Source organism: Melospiza georgiana, chromosome 3, assembly GCF_028018845.1.
Source record: "Melospiza georgiana isolate bMelGeo1 chromosome 3, bMelGeo1.pri, whole genome shotgun sequence".
NCBI lineage: Eukaryota > Metazoa > Chordata > Aves > Passeriformes > Passerellidae > Melospiza > Melospiza georgiana.
The window spans coordinates 45,427,634-45,455,298 of record NC_080432.1 but is presented as its reverse complement, the minus strand read 5'-3'; the positions used below and the strand labels follow the sequence as shown (position 1 = coordinate 45,455,298).

At 38.8% G+C, this 27,665-nt stretch overlaps 1 protein-coding gene across 2 annotated transcripts in view; it reads right to left on the bottom strand.

Annotated features, from left to right (window-relative positions):
- The window catches only part of SDCCAG8 (SHH signaling and ciliogenesis regulator SDCCAG8), a 104,551-nt gene that overhangs the window by 3,983 nt on the left and 72,903 nt on the right, over nt 1-27,665 (bottom strand). For both annotated transcript variants that reach the window (XR_009114306.1, XM_058021471.1), the window contains exons 17-18: nt 2,433-2,559; nt 291-373 (exon numbers count right to left, since the gene is read on the bottom strand). Coding sequence is in view for 1 of the 2 variants with exons in the window: in XM_058021471.1 (XP_057877454.1) it covers nt 323-373; nt 2,433-2,559 (178 nt within the window). In the remaining variant the exon portion in view is untranslated. The remainder of the gene's footprint in view (nt 1-290; nt 374-2,432; nt 2,560-27,665) is intronic.

Sequence of the window (27,665 nt, the reverse complement as noted above, 5' to 3'; positions counted from 1 at the left end):
TCCCCCTTTCGCTTCAACTTACATATTCAGGATTTTTTTAATTAAATTCTATTAGGTAAACTTATCCTTGCTATTGAGTGCTTGTCCTTAAATTTTTAAGTGCTTAAAGAGAAAAAATCAAAGCACAAAAACTTCAACAGTTTCAAACCCAAAAATGTTTCAAACACTTCCTTCTTCCTTTTGTCTTTAAGTGTTTGCCAGATTCAACTCACATCTGCAAATAGTTTTAGTCGTGCTCTCCTTTCCTCTCCCCCCCACTCTATATATAGGATACAGAAAAAAATACCTACTTCTGCTCATTTCTCTTTATTCATCCAGGTTTTTACTTCATTCCATCTGTGTCCTGTTTGAGATCTGCATCCCATTTTTTTCCCTGAAATATGCAACTGCAGTTACTACAGGCTCATGTTCCAAGAAACAACAGCACATTTAGCTTAGTGTATTTTACATCATCTTTAAAAGATTAGGTAATGGCTGAGGCTTCCACCTCCCCTCCCCACAAAAGAACCTCCAAAAACTTGGTTAATTATAAACTGTATTTTACTGTATTGTTGGACAATACTGTAAAATGTGGAATATGAGGTCACTTTAACCTTTGATCAACATTAACTATGCAGTTGTTTGGTTTCAGTATTTCTATACTAACTAAAGGCAATCTTTCTGCAAAGAGCTTCCATTTATGGTGAACTGTTCTTCAGTTTCCTTAAACCAATTGTCTGATATTCCAAGCAGCTCTTTTGGGCCGAATTCCAGTTCCCAGAGAACCACCATTGCTTTAAATATCTGCACATAGATTTTTAGGGCTCATTCTGTAATAGTTTTTTCTATCATTCTTCTTTTCTGAGTGTTCTCAACTTAAAAAGTGTCCTCTGGAGCACAATTAACTTGTAATGAACATAAAGAAGGCTGCTTTTGCCAGTCAAGTATTGATAGAAATTTTAGTGTTTGAATGATTTTTCCTCTTTTGTATGATTTTTGTACTTCTGCCCAACTCCATAAAAACACAATCACTTCCAGATAAAATAGATTATCAATAACAAAATCCCTGTGGACCATGTAAAGGCTGTTCACATTACCAAGAATGCTTTTCTGAAAGCAGGAATTTTAATTTATTTTGGGAACAACCACCTCCTGAACCTCTCTTATAGAGAGAACACTATGGTTGCCCTAAAATTTGCCAGTAGTTACTACATGCTGATAACCTTACACTGCCATAAGCCACTGAGTTTGTCTACTAGAACAGGAAGTCCTGTAAAACCGAACACATGGACATGATTAGGGGCTTAACAAAGTATGGATTTTATTCTCCTAGGTTAAACATTTACTGACTTCTACAGATAAAAAGCCTACAAAAATAGTATGATTTAAGTACTTTAAAGTTCTAAGCCCATTCATGTTCTGTTTACTGTTAGGTGTGCTGCTAGACTAAATTTCCTACACTGAATGTCTTTTGTTACCATGTTAAGCAAACTCCAACTATCCTGGGCAAACTCATGAGTTTCAAAGTTAGAAAGCATTGTAATTTGCTTTGTAACTAAGTAAATACACTAATTCAACCTTGAGTTTGACTATCTGATAGTTTTACTGAAAACCTCATTCTGTGCTTGTTAGTTCTCTTCCTTTTTCTGAAAAAAAGCGAACGAAGAAAAAAGAAAACACCCAGCCCCGCAGTCTTCTCCCTTATTTCCAAAGCACTTACTGGCCAAAGAACAGTGGCCAAAACAAAAAAAGCCAGAACAGCCCATAAGAAGCCACAGCTTCCTAGGGACCACAGGAAGCAACAATCAGAGCTGCTGGAGAAGCAGAGATGTGATGAGTGCTCAGGCAAGACTGATTGTACCTTTACCATCTCACATCTGGGTGCATGAATCACAGAATATCTTGAGTTGAAAGAGACCCACTGGGATCATCAAAGCTCAACTAGTGGCTCTGCACAGGACAAACCCAAGAGTCTTACCATGAGAGGTCATTGAGCAGCAAAAAAAAAAAAAAAAAACTTTTAAAAATAAAGAGAAAAAAATCATTAAGTGGTAGAAGGACTTTAGTCTGACAAATGGCAGTAAAACCTCTAAGCAATTATAAATGTCAAGTAACTATTTAAACATTAATGATGTTAAAGAACAAATTTCCCTTTTCTCTGAAAAAGCAACACAAAAATCTTCAGTTAAGAAGTTAAGAACTGTCATTGAGAATAACTTCTGCTTTTTTATTGTCACTTCAAAACACTTTTTTTCATTTAGTTTTGATTTAAGTGAGAGTCAGGTTCAGCTACCTTTCCAATTGTGTGAATTTTTATTTTTTTTATAAGGTAATGCTGTATTTAAAAGAACAACAGCAACAAAATCCAGCAGTTGAAATCAGACTGCTGGCAGATTTCTCTGCTAAAGCTGCAGAATGTTCCCCTTAGACTTTCTTTTCTTTTGGCACAGTACCTGTGTTCTCAGAAACTGCACCTCTTCTGTAAGCAGGTGCTTCTCTTTGAAGAGCTGATTCTGTTTGTTGAGCAACTCCACTAACTGCTGGGCAGTGGCCTGGCAGTGCTTGTCAAGCTGCTGTAACCTGGAAAAGAAATAGATAAAAGGTTGCACAGCATCTGAAGTTGGAGTTCACGGAAAAAGCTTTGATCTTTGCACTGGTGGTGGCAGTACCCAGCATTCAGGCTGGTGGTTGGGCTGAGACTAAAGTATTGCTCCTAGAATGGGCTTTAAATGTATTTTCACACCTTAAATTAGCACTTTAAAGGTCTGCACTTTTAATTTAGAAGCTTTACGAGGACATGACAGCAAATTTGCTTTGCTGTGATATCAGTAAAGATTGCAGGAGTGTATCCCAACACCTGTAGCTAAGCAAGCTGCACACTCTGTATCTGCTTCAGTAAATGTCTTCTTGAAACATACGCAGTAGCCCAGATGATAAAACCAAATACCCTAATTCCCTGACAAACTGGACCCGAAGTGACAAAAACTTCTGTTTTCTGTCCACTGCTCTTTGCAAGCTGGTCAATGTCCAAAACTCATTACAGAACATAGCACTTATTTCAAGTAAGCTTAGTGTTAATTAAGCATGTCAGCATAGATCCTTTAACAGTCTAACAGGGATTCCTGGGGAAAGATGTAAAGAGCCCATCATTCCAAAGTCCCTCCTCATCAGGGGCTGCAAAACAGAGGGGAAAAGCTGGCAAGTATCAGAAGAAACATGCAGAGGCTTTCTGCTTACACTGGAAGAACATGTGCCTGAGTTGGGATAACAGTGCTGTAAGACAGGTCAACTGCACATTTATTTCTTCAATCACAAAAGCAGGTATCACTTGTTATTTCTCCAGTGACTGTTTATTACTCCTGGCATCCAGTCAGAAGCAATTTCTAACTAATGTGAATTTTACATTAGAACTATATTTTTTAGTAGATAATCACAGGTAGCCCATGCAAATTTCAAAAATGTTATTGGACACAAGGCCTAGTGTGCTCTATTGTGAAGCTCTATGTCCTTTCAAATAAACTGCTGTGAATGGAAAAGTCTTTAATTATGGAAATAATCAATTACACTTTTCTGCTTGTAACTTCACCACCCATTGTTACATTTAGATTGTCTCCTTGAGCAGAGGGAGAAGATGACACAGGCAGTGAGCTGGGTTTGACCAGCAGGCCACAACCTTATCATCTGTATCTCCAGTGCTTGACTACAGGTTTAATAACATACTGATCTACAACTCTGGGCCACAATGGATGAAAAGGGTGCAGTTCTAGTCAATGCAGATCTGGATCTGTGAATTCCCAAATTCTGTCTGCCAGTCTGCTCTCCCAAAACTGCTGCCAAGCTGGCCCTTGGTCCACACACTGGGACTCCCAGCCTGCTCTGCTGCGTTTAGCTCCTGAGGACAGGCTCTGGGCCCTCTCACAGTATCTGCTATTACGTGTGACATGTGCAGCACAGCCACACATTCCCATATGCATTGTATCTGGCCTGCCTGCTGATCTCGTAAATGATTCAAGATGAGAAATGAACAGCTCCACCCACATTCACTGTACTTCCCATATGTTACAACTGCACATCGATGCCTGCCATCATTTTTACAACTGGGTGACAGAACCTTCTGCACATTTTGCTAATATGAGTGAGGGAGGTTGCACGGTCGCCACGTTCACTTTGGCAACAGCACCTACCAGGCAAATGTACTGTCCTGAGCGTCTGAGTGACCACTGTGCCCCTCCTGCCTAAATGAGATCATTTTTCCACCAAAGTGTCAAGATCTGTCCAGCTGGGATGGCATGCAGCTGCTCCCCCTTGGCCTGGCCGTGTTGGAGGACAGGGACTGACACCATGCTCTGTCACATTACTTCAAGGCACAAGGTGAAAATGTAGCTCATGAACCATGGTACCATGTTTGAACTATCCACAGGACAGCCTGGCACTAAGGAGAAAGCTCCCAGTCAGTAGTAATAACAATATCCTTCACATAATTTCCCATTAACCACTTCAAACCAATCCCAATTTCTATATGGAGGCAGGAGACAGTTCCATGAGATGAGTGGTTCCACAGAAAGAGAACACAACCGAGGCATCATAAGCTGCAGTGAAAGCTTCAAGGTAAATGTTTTGCTCTGATTCTCAGTACCTGGAACTCATAGGCAGCTTTATGTTAGAATGGCTCCAAACTACCCTGCTTTTTTTGGTGCAATTACAACATGCAGAAGACTTCACATGGCAGTGAAATTTGCATCTGAGACTAGGCTATACCCCAGGCTGTCCAGAAGAGAAGGGAGAAGTGATAGATAGGGTTTTGTTACGCTTTGACAGGTATGGCTAGACAATCACTGCAAGACCCTGCAGAAATGAGGTGAAACATCAAACACAAAGGACAGATTTGGCATCAAGGTGAATTCCACCTGCAGAATAATCTTCTGTTGCATCCAACACTCCAAAGTTGTACTAGCACCCACCATGTTACACTTCCCCTTATGTGTGGCCTACAGATAAAAACAAAAGCTGCTTTCTTTTCTATAACAACACATAGCTAAAGCAGGAGCACCCGCAGGACTCAGGCTGCAAGCTCCCTGCCCTGGGAGACTCAGACCCATTAATCCACAGGCAAACCACAATGAAGGTAAAAGCTGACATAACCTGTCAGCCCTCCTCTGGGTTTTAATGTTGATTTGAAGGAAATTAATATGCAATGATCTGTGGGCAGTACCCATTCACCCTGCAGTGGGTATCAGTCAGTCCTTGACATAGTAGAGGCATTAAAAGGTTATTTACTCTTTCAGCATAGTCAGGTTACTGATGTAAAACGTTTTCACTTTACTCCACAGAGCTGGATTTGCTGAAATGGCGTGATTGGATTGCAGCAACCTGCAGCAGCTAAATCACCAAATCCAATAATCATGCTGCACTTACTGGCACACATCTTAATTAGGTTTTAATACAAGTAATCTGATAACTACTTCTGGCCAGCCAGAGCGGAGCTGTCAGTGCTGAAAGGGCTGTTGTTGAGCAGCTCGGCCAGCGCGCTGCCGCGGCCGCCTCCCCGCTGCCCCTGCTGAAGCCCCCCATCTGCCAGTTGCCATGGTAACACAGGCCAGCCCGTCACCCCAGCAGTGGGTGCTGCGACCCTCAGGCACCCCAGGGCAAGGGCTGGGGCATCAGCCACACAGGGGGGCCACATCTCTGTGGGTGAGGGGTGCTAGGCCTGGCTCCTGCTGTCCCCCAGAGTGACCAAAGCCCAGCACAACCAGCACACGTCATTGTGCAGCAAACTGCCCTTAAAATGCATTTGTCCTGTCAGGCCAAGAGTGTCAAACTATGAGTTTCTAAGGTTGCTCCTGCATTGCTCATTTGCCTGAGGATCAGGGGTGGTTCCTGGTTCTGAGTGGGAAAACCAAAGACCATGCTGGAGACCGCTGCCATGCTGCAGAAATGCAGCTGAAGGGTGATCACTATGATCACACTTAGTTCCTGACACAGATAGATCAGGCATTACCTGAGGTCATCTCCTGCTGAATGCAAGTCAGTGAACAGGCCTGCTTTGCCTATATGATGATCTTGGTGCCAGACTTGCTGCCATCAAAGAGTTAAGGTGTATGGCTGGTGCTCACACTGAGCTTGTTTCTGCAGTCACAACTGCCCCAACTGCTGTCACTCCCCACCCCCTTCATGGGCATGGTAGGACAGATCTCCTCTGCTTTCTTTCCACCTCAGCTCTGCTACCTTTCTGCCTTCCCTTTTCATAGCAGAAGTGATGTTGTTATTTTCATTAAGGCAGAAAAATTTATGTTCACTACCTCTTTGTATCTTGAATCAGCTCTGTGAACAGCTAGGATGTTGAGACCAACAATGAAATTATTACTCACATGAGAAACTTCACTGTGGTTTATAGCACTGATAAAATCACACAGTAAATTTTGAGGTAAAAAAATTAGTCTATGTATTTAGAAAGGCAGACAAATAGTAAATTAAACCCTGATGTTTCACTAGTGTCCTAAATTACTGTTTACTTAAGATCTTGACCCATAGATCAGTGCCTTGAAACAACCTTAAGTGATGAGCATCTCAGAGAAGCCTCCACATGCTCCCAAAATTTAAATAGGAATATCTACAGAGACAACCTATCCTTTAATTGAACTGCATTCTCCCACCTGGCTTCAAAATCAAAACACTTGATGCACCTTTTTCATGTTAGTAAAAGATAAAAAAAAGCATAAGGGGAAAAACACACAGACCAAGAAGCCACCCTGTAACAGTGAGTAGGAACTAAAGGTGGTGAATAAGCCTCCTCCTTTCTGTCACAGTGGAAGTCCTGACTTCTAACATGACACAGACAGTTCAGGGCATATTAAAAAAGTTTCCATGGAATTTCCCACCCTCTGGAACCCCTATCATACTTCTGTTGCCACAAAAAGGACAAGACTGTCATTTGCCCAGGCAGAGCAGATCTACACCACTTCTAGGTTAGTAAGATAAGCACTTGCCCATGCTACAGGCAGAACAAACTCATCCAACTGATGTTAACAGATGGTAACTAGAAGTTAATATCCTTTGCACAGTTTGGAATTGGACACCTAAGGAGCAAATGTCCACATTTTACCATGAACCCCTTGACCCAGGTGGCTTTGTATCACTCATTTTTTTCTTCATTTTATATCTGTTGGGTAACATTTAAATTCTCTTTTACTAAAGACACTCTCAATTTTTCCACATACTTTTAAAGTATCTATAGTACATAATTTCTAATAAGACAACAATATTCGCATGCCACAACAACACCTGCAAATAGGGTTTAATTAAAAGTTTACATAGGAGCTTCCCCTTTGTTTCAGATGTCACCACTGAGTATTAGAATATGTCCTCACTTCCACAGCTGGCCCACCAGGTTAAACAAATAGATCATGTAGGAAACCTGAGCCTGGATCTATTCCTGGGCTTCTAATAGCTCATGTCTAACATGCTGAAGAGAACATTATCAGCCTGCTCTTCAGTAGGGGGGTGTAGTAGCTGGGCTTGGCCACTGTGATGACCACTTTTGGCCCTACTGGGTTTTGACAGGAAGGAAGAAATGAAAGAGAGTGTACAGCAGGCTGGAAAAGATATGGGTGAAAGCTTCACTAATGTCTATTTGCGTCCGAATCCCCTGGCTGAAGATGAGGCTTTTCCTCCTTTAAAGGAATACAAATAGTAAGACCTTTGATAAGAATATGAACTCTGGATCAGGTTTGCTCTAGAGAAGAAATAGTTTGGGTTACTATTTTATGCTTTTAGTTGACAAGTATGAATAAAACAATTCTCTAGATCATCTAGGCTAGTAATTTAGAATGCTGAAAAATACTGTAGGAAAAAAAAGAGAGAAGCAGGGCTCAAAGCAGATAATGTTACAGAAATATATTGAATTGTACTGTTAGACTCTCCTTCTTTTTTTGTTTTTTTAAAGATGTTCACCTCTCTGATTTTGTTATGTGCCAGACAGAACAGATTTTGCACAATTTCTCAGTCATAATGGTAGGAGACACATACCCCACTAAAGTTTCAAAAGTGGTCTCCTCATGTTTATAAGATATGTATTTGTACTACTGAAATAATTTTCCTGTGCTTGTGTCACTAGTTACAACAATTTCTGTACTTTTTATAAACATACGCTTGATTTCCCCTACTCCTTATTCCAATTCCTCCTATTTTGTTTATTACCAGACAAACTGAACCTGTACAAACTGCTAGCTAGTGTCCACATAAAGCAATCACTGTATTCAAGCTGTAGACACTGAGAATTTTTAATGCCCAATCTGAACTCTTTCCTTCACAAATACTTTGCCTTTAAAAAGAAATTCCCAGCATGAACCTCATCAGAAGCGACATGTAACAGACAGTACATGTGGTGTCTGGGCAGGCAGCAGAGAATTGAAAAACAAGTCTTCACTTTTTCTATCCCATGGCATGTGCAGAATGTACATGTGGCCCAAGCTGACATCAGGCATTTGAAGCAAAAAACCTGCTAAAAGCATCAGCTTCTGTTAATTCACTTTGTCAGATATTGTCTTAATTAAAAAAAAAAAAAAACCCCATCGCTACAAAGGGCAGTGCAGCTGAGCTACAACTGCTTCAGTTGTTCTGACAGTCGCAATTGCAGGTGCACAGAACAGCTCTGCGTTCGGCCCTGCTGTCCTCACCCAGCCCAGACCCTGGCTGCAACAAGCAAGGGCTGCAGGCACTGAGGTACCAGCAGAAAGCTTATCTCTCTAGCTATCAGTGCCTGCGTTGGAAAGGTAAAATGTTTCTCGCTAGTGACCTTGCAGATGAGAGGCCAATAGTGCTGGCTACAGTCCTTCTCATTTGGTTATCTGTAAGGGAGTCTTTCCAAGTTTAAGGATTACATATCACAGTCCTTCAAAACTGTTCTACAGCACAACCCCAAGGCTGCTGTAGTGCATATTTTAACTACTACAAAAATAAACTCTAAAAATATCAAACACAAATTGATAAATATCTATGGAGGTTTTGCTTGTTAGTTTTGTTGCTTTACCCCCATTATCCTTATTTTCCACTCTAGAGGTGCTCCTCCTTCCAGTTCATTTCAAACAAATGATTTTGCCTTTAAGCTCTGGCAGGCAATACACGTTTGCTTGTTTTTCCAGCTTCACAGAGGGTTGTTGTGGTTTACATAAATCACAGTCAAACTAATGATAGTTGTAGGATTTGTACAGAGTTAGTTTTATGCTTGTGACACAGAAAAGGAGGAATATGACTTATATTGGTGACAGATAATTTTTTCTGTGCAGCACATTCAGATAGATGTCTTAACCACAAGAGCTCGTTGCTCTCCATCCACACAGACCAGATTGCTTCCATTTGAGAACTTAGCCCAAGCTCGGCCTACTCCCCTTCTATTACAGCTCTACTTTTCAAACTTACTCTAGGAAACAAAAGGGAAAAAAGGGGCATAAAGATCTAAGGAATGGCTGGGAAGGAGGTCAAGGCGGGCAGAGGAGCCTAGGGTGTGCGTGAGAGGTAAGAAAGATCAGTGCTCGAGATCTGCATGGATACACCCAAGGGACCTGAGGAGGGTTTGGCCTCTGTTTGCGCTGGCTGGCCAAGCAAGCTCCCACCTGACAGGGAGCTGCTGCTGGCACGCAACACAGCACTTTGGAGCAGGGCTGTACACCTGGGGCCAGCCCCATCTCCCCACGTTCCCCAGTGCAGCCATAAACCAGCTCTGCTGAGACTGAAGGGAGTCACAGCATCAAAGAAACACCATGGCGGGTGTAACACAGGAGACTAAAGATAGGGAAAATGGTAAGGTAATTTTGCATTGCAAGGGGCTGAGAGGAAAGCAGTTTCATCCTGAGAAACCACAGGTTTATTTAGAAAAATTAGAAGAGCTGGAGAATCTGAGCAGTATTATCAGCCCACCTTCATGAAGCTCAGCTCTTGTGAGCAGAGAGTCCACTTGGTGTTTTGTTTTGGACTATATTTTAAAACTGCACATGAAGTTAGTGAAACCTGCAATTGCTTAGCAACACTGAAGGGAAGCATTTCACAGAAAATACATCTTAAAAATGCATTAGTACATTATAGACAGTATTACACTCTCTGTAAGAGACTGGCTATTTTGTAATTTATATGTGCATTAGTCCAACTGTGTTTTAATTTACTGCAAGGTGAACTTATTCATTGCTATGAAATAAGGGAATTTTATTGTTGTTTTAGAGGCAAATATCAGTACAGTTATCTTCAGGAAAACCATTAACCCCTCCACAATAAAGAATACAACTGCAACCAGGCAGTTTGGAGATGAGTATCAACACACCCAGACCACAGCCAGTGCAAAGGGTCAATAATGCCTTTCTGGTGAGAGCAGCTTAGCTTGTGGATGAGAATAGCAGCTCCAGAGCCCCTGCAATAGCAGCACAGGGCTGTCAGCAATACCACACAAAACAAGCACTAAGGTGGCTCCAGCCTGGCTCTCCCATGTCACAGTTCAGCACATCGGTCAGTGGTTACTGGACCCTGCACACACATCCCAGCTTGGTAAGAACACCAGCACCTTCCAGCAGAAAGATTCCTCCAATCCACATGTGCATGCACAGACTCTTCTGTTGGCACCACATTTTAATTATAGTGAAAAATTCTAGCAAAACTATCAGCTTTTTCTTTGCTACAAATTGAAATAAATGTTAATAGCTTTCTCAATGTAACTATATGAGAAGAATATTTTTCCCCTTGGATTACAGCAAAAGGTCTTGCTTAGTTTTTTTAGGCAAATTATACTCTTCTCATACTACTTCCCCACGTTCTCATCTTTCAGTGGTAAGCAGTGGTAACTTTTATGAAGCAAACATTTAAACAAGCAAGCTTAGAAGTCTCAAAATGCTTTGGAAAATGAACATTCTCACTTACATAAATGAAAACTAACTGCCTTAACTTTCTAGTAGTAAATTAAGAAAACAAAGCTGTGGCTCTTTGTTCAAAAATAAACCATGGGGTTTGTTCTTTTCAGTAGGGATAGAGAAGACAAACACATGCAATTTGAGAACAAGAGATCTACCTGCTATCAGTCAATTACTGTCTCTGTAGACATGGCAACCTCCGATACTGTGGCTGCAGCACAAACACATCATTACTTAAAATTTCTTATATGGGAAGCCCAGAGAAAATGCACATTTCTCTGTTGGTGAACTCACACATGAACGTGGGCAGAAAGCAGTCGGGGTCTCTGGAAGGCAGTGAAAGCTCAGCAGGTGCCTCAAGAGAGCCTGAGGTCCCCGCTGGGGCTCACTGGTCCGACTGCTCCTCCTCAGCAGCCACCACAAGAGCCTTCCAGGGAGATGCTGGTGGTCTTGGCACCACTCCTGGTGGACAACTGTCCACCTCACACCTGGCTCAGCCTTGGCTGAGGCGAGGTAATGAACAGGCCGACAAAATGAACCCAAGCCTCCCTCCCGGGGGAGGCTACTTTTGATCAGTGTGGAGCAACATATGCAGGCTTGAGCAGGGGGGCACGCAGGCAGCTCAGGGAAAAGCGTGCGCTGCTGTAACTAAACTGCAGATTAAGCTGAGCACTGCTGTTTCCTAAGCTCCAGATAAGGAACCTTCTGGAGAGCATGAAAAAAATTAAAGTGAAAAAAGAACGATCATTGTAATTTTACTTTTAAATTATTGTGAATCTAGGCTGCACTAGAGCAGCGTTTGCCCCAGTTTAAGGCAGTGTATTTTTCAGCAAAGATTCTCATAGGGAAGATGCTTCTCTAGTTAATGGTTTGTTTCTAATGTCTCTGAAACCATAACATTACCTGCTCAGCAAGTATTTACCAACAAATGAATGTTTGGGTGTCCCTCATGTTATCTCCTTACTTAAAAATCATGATATTGGGATCATAATGTACTTAAAATCACTTCAAATAAAATAATCCTAATTATTGAGCTTCTGTACTGCAGCATCAGGGTTTAATTTCCTTAGAAACAAATGCTATCAAGGAGAAAAAACTGCATTTACAGGTCTACTAAAAGGCCTGATTTCATTGAAACATACAGAGGAATTTAGAGTTCTATTCTCTGACAGTAGAGAAATTACTAAAATCTATTTCTGTTATGGATCTGGATACAATAGCTTTCATCTTGATCCAGACATAACTCCTATGAGCTGTAATGTGAACTACAGACTCCTGTAAAGCACACAAAACCCCATGAAATGCTCAATCTTGTGTTGCAAAAAACTAAAGGAGTTCTGCCTTTAACAGAAGCAGGCCCCTTGTTTGCATAAAGAGCACCTTGTCAAACAGAATACAAATGCCAAGCTGGTACATTATAGCCACAAGCACAATAGCTCCACTCTTTTTAACTAAGCAAATCCTAGAGAGGGCAGTTTTCCCCCAAAATCTTGGCATCAGTGACAAATTTAGTGAACTGATGTCTCAAAGTGTTCACGAAAGATGCGGGAAATTTGCAGAGGGGCATGAGCTTTTAATTTCAAAGAGAAAGGAACTGTATGTTTTCATTGTAAAAAACGAGAGTGTGAAAAAATCCTAAGCACACAATAGCTCTCTTTCAAGTATAAAGTTCAGAATTACATCTCCCAAGTTTCCTGTACATTAAAAGAAGAACACATAATAATGATCTAAAAATCCTTCACAAAAAACCAACAAGCAAGGATGAAGCAGTACTCGCCTGGGGGCCAATTGCCTCTCCAGCAGCGGTAAGGCTGTTACTAGGCTTGCAGTACCATTTGTTCCATTACACAATCTCCTGAAGCCTTTTACAGAGAGCTAAAACAACTGCCTGTACCAACACGACACATGGCTTTCCATCCCGACTCTTTGCTAATCCAGACGCTCCAACCATCTTTCTTTAAGATGCCATATGGTTGGCAGAAGCCTGTAGATCTAGCAGCACATCTGCTTGTATGTTACTTCTCCCCTCCAACTCCCCCCTCCACACCACAAAAGAGAGAGCAAATAATTATTTTACATGTAACCAATTAAACTGCATTTAAAGAAGACAGGGATTATTTAGCTCTAGATATTTTAAAAATATAGATTGTCGCAGAAGATCATTTGTCTCTCGGTGATTTGGGAAATACAGTGAAACAAAACAAAGAAATGAAAGGCACATGGGCAAAATGATCCCTGCATTTGAATTATTTAAATGACTGCCATTCAGACCTTATGCCCGAAGATTTATTTCCCACATTAGTGTGCCACTGAAGAAGGGATTGAATTTGCACTCTGCTTTTGTCAGAGGTGAATCCGACAAGCAGACTAGGAAACTATAATACACCAAACCATGCTTTGTTAAGCAAGCAGAGTGAGTCTGTATGCTAATGACTCTGCAGGAATACACTGACACACTGATTTTTTTGGTGTGATGAGCAAAGATTATTCACACCATAAAAATCCTGGTTGCACTGGCATGCAGGCATCCAGGTTATCTCTTTAGAATCCAGACGCCAAGGAAGACAGGCTGCAAAAATAATTTTGTTTGTGATGAGTTATCATTTGTCCATTTATGACATAATGGACTATAACAGAAGAGAAAATATACACTTTGGAGCCTGAAATTAAAAAAAAAAAAAAAAGAACCTAGAAATTCAAAATAAATGTTCCTATAAAATTCCCACTGACCACTCTGTGATGAATAACCATCTTAGTTAATGAAGGGCAGGCAGAGATAGAAATATATAAGGACAGACTGCACAATTTTGCAACTGCACAGTTCTGTCTGCTGGCAATTTGCAGCACCTTTTGTTCAGAAACACTATTTCCTCAAACTTTTCCTGCATCACTAAAATAAGACATTAAAGAGATAAAAGATAACATTTCTACCTCAAATGCTGCTTACATGTATTGTTCATGCAGTTATCTGTGAAGCACTATGGAGCATAGGAACATGCAGCACATGTGCCTGTTCTAGCAAGAACATCTTCTTTTCCAGAAGAACAGAAACTAAACATGCATTTGCTCCAAACAGTCTCCCTGCACCAAGTCTCCATTGCAATGTGCACAGAACATTCCTTTGCCTTCACAAAAACAGTTTTCCTTACAATATGGGATTGCTTGTGTTCAACTACACAGTGAACAAATTGTTTTTCCCCTCAGCTATTTAGGAGTTAGAGTTCCTACACAAATGATGGCATCCTATCCTCACAGAAAGAGTCGACCAATGTTGAAGGTTTGGTTGAAACCAGCATTTTTGAGGACAATACAAGGTTTCCAAGCTGTTTGTTTAAGGCTAGTGCTTTCCTTTCCCCTAGTACTCTCTGTCTCAAGGCTATTTAAAATTTCATCAACATTGCTTTGAACAGTTTTATACAAAACCAAAATTAAAAAGACATTTTCTCCTCCAATAATTACATTTTTTCTCTCTTTTTCTTAAGAAAAAGACGACAGAAGTTCAAAACACACTTGTATTTCAAAATTTAAAATGTGGCAATGTATTCAATGACGTAGCAATTTAGCTTAGTTTAAATTTGATAGGGCTTGATTTTCCAGTTATAATAAAGAAGTATATAAAGGGTATTTACAGTAACAAGAAATATTTATAACTAGAAATTAGGATTTCAGTTAGTTCTATGCACAATATTCAAAACTTAAAAACTATGAAATGAAGCCAAAATATAGATAATAAAATCAACAAAACCCCTCTCCAGCCTCTTGGGTTAATCTCTTCAGACCTTCTGTGTTTCACACATATTTCTGATCATTGATCAATTTTCATTTCAGGTATTAATGCCCAGGCTTGGCCCACTTGCCCCAATCCTAGAGGACTGTAGGAGATGAGACAGAAAATTATTTTCAATTATCTGATTGCACACATTCACTTCATTTATTTTCCTACATGAGGAGTGTCTGTGTGGGTCTTCACTTTTTCCTGAAAGATTCTTAACAACTCAGTATCACTTAGAGTTGAAAAATGCCTATCCTATCCACTGTGTTGCTTTGGATAGCAAAGCAATAATCAACCCAGCAGGATGTCTCCTGAACATATCAGGTCAAAACCAATTGTCTGTGACCACATCTGGTATGTCTGTGCACACCAGCTGTGACTGAGGTTCCAGAGGAAGGTGTGCTTGGAAAGCTGGCTCACAGACTCCCTCACCCCATCCCAATCCCTCAGCAGCAACATCCAGTGCTGGCCCCTTTCAATAAGAGTCCATACAAACATCAGAAACAGAATTTCAGAAATAGGAAGCACTGCCAGCAGAAGTCCTTCGCACGTGTGAAACATGCATTTGATTAGGCACTTCAGAATTGCAATTTACTTTTTAGGCAAGAAGTATGGTTTTAGATTTAGATATGAGAGAGAAAACTAACTTTGTATTTGCGCTATGACTTCCTGTCCAAGAACTGGTGAATAAAGGAACCGTGAGCAAAGTCTTCACCAAGACCTGCTGCAAATGGACTGCTGTAGAAATAATGAAAATGCTGCATATGTTCTTATTGCTTGCATGTTAAGAAAAAAAAAATAGTTTATTCTCCTGATAAGCAAGAGAAATAAAGGTGCAGTGTATGTCAAAAGCTTCTCCCTTGACTGCAGAGTGTAACAACTGCTGCTTACCGTGGCCACTATTAATGATTTCCAATAGAAAGTGCCAATAGGTTCACTGGATTGCAGTCTGGAACGCTTAAGAAACAGGCTGGGTCTGATGAAGACTCTGCTACCATATCTTATCAGATCTTTTTGGGTTTGTTTGGGAGGGGCTTTTTGGAAGGTGGGGTGTAGAGTGAGGTTTTTTAAAGTTTTAAAGAAATTACAGTTCTTATTATATGGAATGATAATGATTATATGTATAGGTTTAAAGCTTCCTGTATTCATCTTCTAGGTATACCTAAAATAGATATAATATTGATATAATATTATAATAGTATTATATATTATTATATAATAATAAAAATATATTGAAAATATATATTGATATAATAATTGTAAATAATTCACCCAGTTTTACTGGGCACTTCATTTGTAAGTTGTAGAAGCAACAGAATTTCTACAGTGATTTGTAGAAATGACAGAACCCTTTTCCTCTTTTGAAACAAAGAGAAACAGGGAATTGAATGTAAAACCACTTCAATTTGAAAAGGACTACACGGGGAAGTGATGATATTAGCAAGGGAATTGATTTCTTCATGAAACAACCACATGAATGCCCTTAGACATCCATTATCAAAACAGAAAACATAGAATCACTACACTCATTACATTACTTCATACTGGCATTTTTAATTTTGTGGCTCCTGTTTTAGTATAATTTCTAGTTCTTGATGGTGACTCCATGCACTTGATTTTAAGAATAAAATAAGAAAATATACCTTTAAGGGAAAATAGGTAATCAACCAGGTATCTGAAAGACTTCAATTAACATTTTGACAAGTTTCATGGTATGCAAACTCTAATGTAACCAATTTTTGTGAATTTAACTCCTTGAATATGAGAAAGCAAATAAATTACAAAAATGTCCAAGTGTGAGCTCTGGAACCATTTTTTTGGCTCTTAAACTTTGCCTTCCTCATCTGACACACACAGATTCTGGAAGTATTCGGCCTTCACATGGCAGTTTGTAACACACCAAGTGCACATGAACAATACATGCCCTGATGAATTATTTCTTACTCAATAATGACATGTATTTTACCATATACAACTACTGTGACCTATTACTGCAAGTTGCACTTGCATTTATTTCTAGAGCTTTGCAGTGTTTTGATTTCTGAAATTTTACTAGCAATCGGATGTCTCTGCCACCACGGCATTGTTATAATCAAAATTAATAGGCCAAGACAGTCTTCTAAAATTAAATTCTGGTCTGAAAGGTACATTTGATCATTTGGGGATCTCTCTTCAGATGCTGACAGGGAGACAAGTGAGCGGATGTAGAGAGAATCTGGATATATGGTTCACATATGGGCCTAACAAGAGCAATCTCTTCATATAAAGACACTATTTCTCATGCTAAGTCTACCTTGTTTTCTAATCTCAGCTGAAAGGAATGCTGGAATCTGGGGCAGTTTTCCGCATCAGAGTCTGTTATTTAACTGTCTGATGTCAGAATTCTTGTGTTTTCACAGAACCTCTGTAGTTTGGGGTGGTTGTTTTGCTGTATTTTGGGAGGTGGGTTGTTTAAGATGACCAATGCTACACCCTCTTAGAAATCTTATTCTTCTTGGGTTTTTTTCTACCCAAAGCACCCTGAAATTCATGTACCTTGACAGATACAGGATTTTTAATTTTTGGGGGGTTTTTTCACTCTTATATTAGAACTATGAGATTACCCCTGATTTAGGAAACCTGGTATTTGATATTGCCAAGTATGGGATGTTTTTAAGCACAAGTCCTTCATCTGAGTCTAGATCCAAAAATACAGGTCCCAAGCATAATGCTACACTAGCTGTCATCTAGGGCTTCCTTTTGTACAGCACAGAATCCAGTATGGCAGCACAAGGCAAAAGCACTGAGGAAGAAGAAGAAAACAGATCTTGGTTGCTAAGCTAGCCTGTCATGTAGCAAACATTTGTGTGAAGCCACACACCATCTGACCCAGAGGATCAGAAAGCTACAGCTAGGTTAAAAAAAAAAAACCAAAAACAAAAACAGGACAAAGGAAATCCAGAGCAAATATGCAGAAGGTAGGATGTGGACCATTGCTCATTATGGGGAAATCTTTTCTTTTGATCAACGTACAGCTGTACTGGAGGTACCTGAGGTACAAAACAAATTTTGCTCAAACAGGTTTGGAAGAAAAATGCCAACATTCATTGATGCCTGTAGCTCATAACAAACAATTTCACAGCTCTATCTCAGAAGATGTTAGACAAGATTAGTATAGTACCAAATCCACATAGCACACAGATGCCCTGAATCCAGCAATGTCATGATCTGTAGCACAGCATGGTTAAAATTGAAATACAATGCTTGGAGGAAAACAGCCATAGTTCCCAACAAAGTGCTGAGAAGTCTCTGTTAGCTGCCACAGCTCAAAGCATTCATAGGATTGGGAAATTACCAGAACTCATGTTTAATGGATTTAAATAACTGAGTAAAACCAAACACAGCAGCACCTCCAAGCTGTGCAATCCCAAGCAACAACTTTGAGATAAAAAGCACTGGAACACAGAATAGAACATATGCATGTGTGAGGTACTGTCTAAGCTTACCTCAATTTAAGGAAAGTCCTCAGACAAGGAGGTTAAAGGCAGAAGTTGGTCCTTAAGGCTGTGAAATAATTTTGCAGTTAAGTCATTACAGCAACAAAGGGGCTTGAAGGTTTGCAGGTACCTGAAAGTCACATGGTTCACAGACCATTCCTCATTTAGTTCCCCATCACCAAAAAAAAAGAGAAAAATTCTTTTTAATTCAGTGTCCTAATTAGGATGATAATTGTAAAAAATCCCAAACCATCACACTTGACCATAAGAACCTATGTGTTTACACCCAGACTCTTTTGTAGCATATTGTCAGGAGAAAACTAACTAAACTGAATAATGTACCTACTAGCTCTACCTCACCTAGATGGGGTCTGAACTTGATTCCAAGTTTTGAAGGAGTCCAAGCCTTTTGAGGGAACTCAGCCAGCAATTCAGGCAAAGATTGCTTCAAAGGAAAAAAGAGGCTTGATTTTTCCCCCCTTTTTCTTTGTCCTCCTCTTTTCTTTTTAAATAATAAGCAACAGCTCCGATTTGTGAGCACAGTTTTGAAAGGAAGGGAGAAAACAGCATTACAAATAGCAAGCAAAGCTTTCAGTTTATGAATCTACTAATTCATCCATGAAATATCCAGGTTGCCTTCATCATCATTTCCAAAACACCATATTATATAAGGTAACAATGGAATACTAGGCTGGTCTGTTTCCCATATTTTTAGTTGGCTCAGCTGGAAAGTGAATGCAGGCTATTGCCCCAGGATGAGTGAATAATTTAACTCAAATGCAATTTTGCACAAAATTACTTTCACAACTGGAAAAAAAAAGACCAAAAAGAAAAAAAAAAGAGCATGGCTAGTCAGACTCCTTGTTCTTGTTAAACATAAGAAAATGAGTTTCCTTCCTCTCCCCCCCCTGCTAAACTAGTATCATTCACAAAGTTTAGTTCACAGTGCTGCTGTTAAATCAGGGAGGTATAAATCCTGACATCAAAACACCAAGATTTTCTGTGCTAGAGAGGAAATTGCCCCTACACAAAGTGTCAAGTACAAAACTTAAGCATTGCATCTCTGACAGTTCTGCACTGGCCTGGTTGAAATCTCTGCTCAGGAGTAAAATTTATGCTGAAATAGATGCAAGACAAAATCCCCAAATTGTAGACCGATAATTTAGAAGAGGTCTGTTGCATGTGGAAATGGTTTTGATCTTCAGATCATAAACTCCTGGAGGCACAGATCTTCTTTAATTACATGACTACAAAGCACCATGTGTTTCCATTATGCTATTTAAATAATAGATTTAATTTGAATTTACATTTGTTGATGTAAACATTACTGACTGTAACGTTACCCTGCAATCTGATGCAGAAAGTCACTGAAGTATTAGCAAAAAATTCCTTCCCAAAAAGATTACAAAGGAAAGAATCCCCAACTGTGCTATTTAAAAATATGAATAGAAATTAGCTAAATAGAACAGAATAAATTTTAGTGGAACAGAAATTTTAGGATGATATTTTCACACAAACAACACTAACAACTCAAGTAATTCTAATTTTTAATTCTGCTCCACAATTATCTATTGTGTTTATGGGACCAAATGAATTCAGATGTTTCCAGCAATCAAAGTTCCACTGGTTATTAAAAGGAAAGAAAGTAGCATGGGAAGGATCACTCACTTATCTTGCAACACTGCTTTAACCAAAGTACAACTGGGGGACTCTGCTAATGAATTTAACTGTCAGGATGTTATCAGTTCTGTTTTTTATCAAAATTAATTTAACCTCTGTTTTTGCATAAATAGTCCCTGTTGTTTAAAACTTTGGGGCTGCTTCTGTACATCAGGGAGGGCTCAAATGAAACAGGGTGTGCTGGGTCCAGAGAAGAATTCAGTGAAGAACAGCTCAGCTGGAAGCATTTGAACACAGTAATATATTTCCCATGCACTATTAATAGAAAAAACCCAAAACCAAAACATCCTACCCAAAAAATCAGAGCTCACTATTGCTGTATAAAAAAGATTTTAGTTTTGTATAAATGACCAGCAAGCACTTCTAACAGATGTTATAATTGTTTGTTTGAGAGAACCTAGGCTAAAAGATGAAAAACATCTACATGCCATAAAGACTAGAGAAAAAGTAGTAATATTCTGTAGATATTGTACTGACTTTCAGTTCTGAACATATAACTCACAAGACAACTGAGCAAACAAATAAGTTGCATGAAAAATTTTGAACAAGCAGAGGTTTTTGTTCGCTGTGTACATCCACAATAGATATTTTTTCAAAAGATCTAGAAATCTTCAGATTTTTTCCAGAAACTATTCCCTCCACGTGTATGGTTGGAATACCAAAAATTACATTAAACATAAGAAAAACATAAAATGGTAAAAGAAAAGCACTGCAAGAATACTTTTAGTATTTTGTCTTTGAAGTCTTTATCGTTTTCCATGTTACTTGATGGTTTTTTTTTGTCTGGTAGTATGTAAGCCCTCTAACCCATTCTTTCTTTTCCTTTTGTCTTTACACTAACCTGCAGAAGGAATGAGTGGAAATATAAGGCCTTCTGTCTGATCTAAAAACTCAAACAGAGAAAAAAAATCCTGAATGTAAGTAAAAAGATGATGGGCAGACAAAAAACAAGTAAGTATTTAAGTGCTAGGTTTGAAAAAAGACCCCTTATTAGATCCAGATCACCATAAACAGTCCCAGCAGTGGGGAAACACTCAACACTGCAGATGAAGGATCAAGAGGAATTCACATAATCTTGGGGTTTTGATCACATCTTTAACAAATGCACGTACTTATGGCAAGGTACTCTGGAACGCAAAAATTTAATTTAACAAATATGAGAAAAGCATAATATTGACAACTTTCTTAATACTTCACACATTGCAAAGACAATCACTATAACTTATTTTGCTCTTGTTGCTGCTCACTTCTCCATCCCCAAATCTCAACTCTGCAACAAGAAGGTAAAACTCTTTGTAACAACCAGATTCTCCTTACCTACTTGCAGTTTTTAAATCATGTTCAGAAAAATGCAGTGAATCTGTAAAAATTGTTATTCATGAGGGTACAGGCCTCCCATTTCAGCTTACAGCAGTTACCTAAATGATTTTAACATGAACTGACCATTTCCAATATGCAACAGGTAAATCTCTCCTTTTGAAGAGTGGGGAAAAAAACAGCTGAAGTTTCTTGAAAAATTACTTTGGTAAATGTACAAGTTCCATCAGATCTATGTTATAAAAACTGTATGACCAAGCCATAGACACTATCTTTAAAATATCAAGTCAGATATTAATAGGACTTTAGGGAATCACCACAATATATTTACCATGAAAGCAAATAGTAGCTGGCTGTTTACAACAATACTTAGGTGACCTCAGAGAAGTCAATACAACTACTTTTTCAGTCAGAGGTGCCTTTACATTTGATGGAGACCTTGAAGAACTGGGCTTTCATTAAAAAGTAATGGAGCCCTTCTTCATTTAAATCCATACATGAAGGTACCATTTCTGGCACAGTAAGTGTGTTATAAGCTCCTGGATTAGTTACAGGAGTAACTATCAACATTCAGTCTCACAGATTATAACATAATTATTTATGCTGATATTGTAGAGCAAAACCAAAAATCGTACTTTGAAATCTTTGAATATTTCAATTTAGTGTCTGTAGAGAAATTCTTACATTTTTTAATATGGAGGAGTAATGCTGTTTTGATCCTTGCCACAGACTATTGATTTTACATATATTTACATGAAAACTACTGTGTGAACTTTTTGTTTTGCACTACCTTTCTTAGTAACAATAAAAAAGACTTTGTTTCTTTTGATACAGTTTAAAAACAGTTCTGTAAACACAGAAGCAGCTAGTGATTTAACATCCTTTTTTGCCCATTCTCTACCTCAGTACAGAACACTGAAATGAGTATTTCAGTAGTAGTGAATACCAAAAAAGCGCTTTTCCTCAAAGGAACTTTATGCTCATAATGTTTAGATCAATATTGAGATAATATTTAGATAATTTCATTGTCCACTACCATTAAGTTCATCTTCTGCTTCTTTCTCTGTCAACAAGAGCATCTTGTAGGTTAGGACAAACATGGCTTTGTTCACCTTTGCCTAAGGCAATACAGATTTGGAAGCACAAGCCTTTAATAACTAACTTCCACAGGACATGTAACTATCCCAAATACACATCAGGGCTAACCTAGAAACTGCTTCCAAGATTCTCCTACAACAGACTTACAAGCATTTACCAGTCATAGTCTTTCTCTAAGATGGACCATACAAAACACACTAACACAGAGAAAGGAAAATATGTCCAAGAAGTAGTGGTCAAAGCCCTTCTCCTCCTAGAGGTGCCATAGGACTTCTAATACGTCAGAATAATACAGGATTGTTTTCAAAAGGGTTTTGCCTGAACGACTCTCAAATATTTTAGGCTGGACTGTACATTGGACTGGACTCATTTTATCTGAGTCAAGCAGACCTTATTGTCACTTGGATCTTCTCTTCCGGGAAACCTGGAATTTCAAACACAATCCTTGGACAACTGACCATCAATCCATTTTAGAATAACCAACTCAGTGAAGATACCTGTACTCAGCTTTAATATATTTTTCCATGTCAATCACAACTGCAAAGAGTAAGTAAGAGGTGTACTGACTGTTGCCTCACTGTGATCATTACAGTGTCCTTTTATGTTCAGAGACAGTGCCACATACAGAAATGATGGATTTAATTTCCAAGTTGTATTATAATTATCTACTCCTTACAAAATGAGCAAAGAACTATGCCTTGGTCAGAGAGTTCAGCAGGGCACTATCACAAATAGTTGTCTGCTGCGATTACCCTTTCTGACATGAAGCTTGGACTTCAAGTCCTATTCTAATTCAGTGGCTTCTACTTTTGTTATTCACTACCAATTCCTCTGCACCCAGCAATGCCAAGAGGTCAACAATTAAATTAATTCAGAATACATCATGAACGTAAGAGTGACCCTATATTATATCTTCATTTTTTCCCTTTGATCATCCCTTTATTTGACTGCATTTCAGTAAATTATCCATGTAGTTTTTATTTTGACAGCTCTCTTTACAGCAGTAAAACAAAATGTGTGCATTGCAAATGGCAAAGATTCAAATTTCAGCTATGTTTATCCAAAATAGCACTGAACTGCTTCTGTACTTATGCTATACTGCCTACAGCCTTACGGAAGGGGAGACAGATGGGATGAATTTAGCAGGGAAACAGCTGTGGCTTGAAGAAGAGACAAGCAAAAGTTTTGCTATCAGGCTTCATTATGTATCAAGGTACCAGTAAAATGTGTATCCGTAAGGCAGCCAAAAAAGTGTTTTTCATTTGACTAGTGATAATTACCTTTTCTCAACAGCTGACAATGTTCTAAGCACCATTAAATAGGTATAATAATTAAGCAATAAGATAAGACAGGCAGTGCCTTGCTGGGGATTATTGCTTGCCTCGGGTGTGTTGTGAGGCACAAGGCTGAAGGGTGAGTGACTTCAGCCACCCGAGAAATGTAATAATCCCTCAGAAATGCACTGCCTGGAGTGTCTTCTTGCTATTAAAAATGGAAATTTAAAAAGGACAAAATGCTAGACACATTTCCTGTGGATTTTATTGACATGGGTTAACATTACAGGAAGTCAATGCAGAAACTCCATTTCTGCCTAGCCTATGAAAGTCCTTTCCCAAGGACACATATGTCTCTGCTCAGCTTGTTTGTGCATTTTATTCATAATACTCATTTGAGAAGCACAAGTATTTGCATCATCTCACACATGTGTGACAAGGCACAAAAGATTGTAACAGACTTCACAATGGTAAAAGTTAAAAGTGTTCTTAAATCATGCACTCCCAAACATTCATTCTGTGCAATTGCCTATGTTTGGTATCAATTTAAAGACAATTTTTTTTTTCTAGTTCTAAAATTGTGTGTATCTCTATATGCGCATATGCATTTTTTAATATATATACAAAAGGTCAGCCACTCAAATGATCAAAGCATTAAGGAAAAAAGCCAAACAAAACAACTCAAAACCCCCCCAAAACCTTTTTTGACTACATGCAAGTCACATAGCTGAAACTAAGGCAATATCTCTGGTAGTGTGGGAAGTGCTAGTGCAGCACTCAAAAAAATTACACCGCTTTACATAAGCCGAGAAAGTTTACTGTCATTTCAGCCATGTCACTGAGACAACTGGAGACCTGAAACTATTTAGCAACCTTGACTTGAATGAAATCAGAATTCTAAAGACCACTCAGAATCAGGCCCCAAGTAATGAGATATGTTTGGGTTAAGAATCCACTTCCTTTTGTAACTGAAGGTGGAATCTGGGTCTCTGAGGTTAAAAAAATTTTAAAAATGTCCTTTCCCCTTTCTTCCCCTCCATACATGACTTTACAGTTCACAAGAGAACAAGTTAAACAAACAAAGAATAATCTTATTATCCTTTTCCATTTCTTTCATATTTTCCATCATCACTACTTTATTCCAGAACCAATCTGAGAATCCCTGCTGAGAAGCACACAGAACACTGTCTGGAGTACCCTAGAAATACAGATGCTAAGTAGGTCTTATCATACTGTCCTTCCTTTTAGACACTTCCATAGTCTCTATTTCACTAAAACTTTTTCTACTAGCAATTGAGGGGTAACACATTTAAGACCACATTTCTAGAAACTAGCCCAGTGCCTGTTACTATTTAACTGCTACCAATTAGCACTATCACAAGGCTTAATAAACACAGTTATTTTTTAGCATTTAATTTCTTATAGGATGGCAATTTTTTTGGAGCGCACTCAGAAACTGATAATGAATATGACTGGAGCTCTGGAAGTTCAAGTTAGAAAAGAAATAGGCAAAATAAAATTTTATCTGTGTTTCATCTGACAAAAACACTGAAAAAACCTGGTCCCTGGTCTCATAATGCATCAATAAGCACTTAGTGAAAGATGGAAACAAACAGCATGATAAGAAAATATCCCACATTCAAGTGCAACATTGGCATGGAGCTAGTGACATAAGACACATCAAGGCTAAACAGATTTAAGAACTAAAGGCTAAAGAAATTTAAGAATAGGTTAGATTTATATATGGAAAATGAGAGTATCCACAGTTAGATCAACTTCCAGAGGAACAGTATTGGATCCTGCAGAAGCAATCAAAACACTGAAGTTATTGGGAAAAAGCAGTCTTCCAATAACCTTGCAAAACTCCATCACTTATGATATTAAAACATAAATTATCATTAGATTTGTGTCTCCTTCTCTTACAATAACCTTGAAAGGAGGCAGGTGAATAGATTTTGTTACAGAGCTGGTAAGTTTTCATGACACACGACACACTTGCAAAGCTCTTTAAATGTTACTCATCTGTCTTCATTTTCAGTTCTCCACTATATGGGAACGGAGGGTTTTAAATAGCCTTTGTCTGAAAATCTCAGAATCATACACAGCCATCAAAACTAGAAAGAAATCTGCTACCACTTAAAGTAATTTGCCACATGGGTTAATAGTTAAATTTTACTGTAATTGTGAATTCACTGAAGACTTAATAGGAAAATACCAATTACAGTCAAATATCCCAGCTAGGTATTTGCTGCTGAACTACTGCATAGTGGTAGTCTCACTGTGGTTATTTGAAAAGGGTTTGGGTGGGTTTTTTTGTGTGGTTGTTTTTTTATTATTTTTCTGACACATCACAAGGATATCACAAAAATACAGTACAGAAAATGAACTTTAAAAATGCAGATGGAAAGCAATATGGAAGAAAGAAAAGAAAGTGATTATAACAGTCAGAGACTTCAGGTTAATTTTTTTAGATGGTCAAAAACATCAAAATTTGTTAAAGATTGTTAAATGTTTTAATTGGAACATGGATAGTTAGGGTTGTCCTCCAGAGTTTATACTACATTGGAAAGACTATTACCCTTTTGGAAAGGTAGAAAACTTTATTCTGTAATTCTGGGTACATTTGAGCCGGTAACTTAAACAAACTCAAGCTAATTTGAATGATGATCAAGACAGATGTGCTTTTTGTTGCTTTCTCTTGCCATTAAACAACTATGTTTTTATGTTCAAGACAGCAAAGGAGCACATTGACCCAGCCTGCTCACTTATTTCTCATCTCTGGGGAAAGTGGTGAGGGAGCTGGTCCATAACTACCACCTTGGACCAGAGGTGTTACTACCAGGCACTGAAGGCAAAGTATTTTAAAGAAGATATGCCAGTGGTGAAAGGACAAATTGGTGGATTAACATAATCATGTATGACCACCAGAAGCAAACCTTATTCAAAATTAAAACCCTTGCAGGTGTGTAGCAAAGGTAGGAGAATAAAATGGGGCTCCCTGGAAAACAATGGGTGCATTTCTATCCAGTTATGCACATCTTTTTCAGTATCAGTTCTGATCTGCACAGCAACAAGAATTTCTAGATCTTGCTGAATCAAGGAGAGTCTGGGCTGAGCTGTCAAAGACATCACCTTTATCCACCTCCATTTTAGAGGAATCAAGAATGCTTCGTTAATGCTAAATTAACATTTAAATTTGAAAACCAACAACTGTGCTGACAACAGAAAGTAACAAGAACAGCCTGGAACCTTATGTTGTGCTGTTTTATATCACACATATTTCAGGGCTTTTTACATTCCTAGTAGACAAGAACACAAGCTTACTATTAGTGAGCTGTAGGCTTTGACTCAGTTCATGATGGCATGAATATGAACTATCCCTCTTCTGTTTTGGAGAAGGCAGAATACATTAAAGTAGTAGGGTAGAAGATACTCTCAGAAGTGGACCATTACCAGACTCTTGCAGAGGGGGTGTAAGCCAGAGAGTTGGTAGCTGTTGAGCACAGGAACAAACAAACCCGGCTATTTTCCCACTTAGCTTTTCTTTGAGACATGGACTGATACAACCTTCCCAGATATCATCTTCCAGTTCCTCAAGCAATAAAACTGTGGTGGCCAGCAGTCTTGATGTGCAAAGTGAACACAGACACTGTGACTTCCCCTCTACACCTTCTTCCTCATATTGACTGTATTGCTATGCAATTAAATCAAGTGCAACATTAACTAATCCTTAAAGAAGGCACTTCAGATAATTATCAGCCCACTAACATGACCTCAAATGCAAAAAAAGGCTGCAACAAATTCAGAAACAAAAGGAATATATAAGGCCGTGGAGAGGTAATTGGAACATGAGAAACTGAAACATAAGCTAGATCAAGCAGTTTTGGTCACATGAACCCTAAACTCTTTGACAGTTCATTTTTTGATTAAGGAAATGCAATAAATCTTACCAACATTAACTTTAGCAAAACATTAAATATCATGCCCATCAGCAATTGTTAACTAAGTCGTTGACAAGTATCTGACGAAAACAAAGAGCACAGCCAACAGGAACAATTGAAAGGGAAGAAGAATTCTCAGAGAATTTTTTCACATTTAAACAGATTTTTGAATATTTTGAATTATGACTCAGCACAAAAAAGGAGGAGTAGGCTGATAAATTTAAGAGATGTTATCA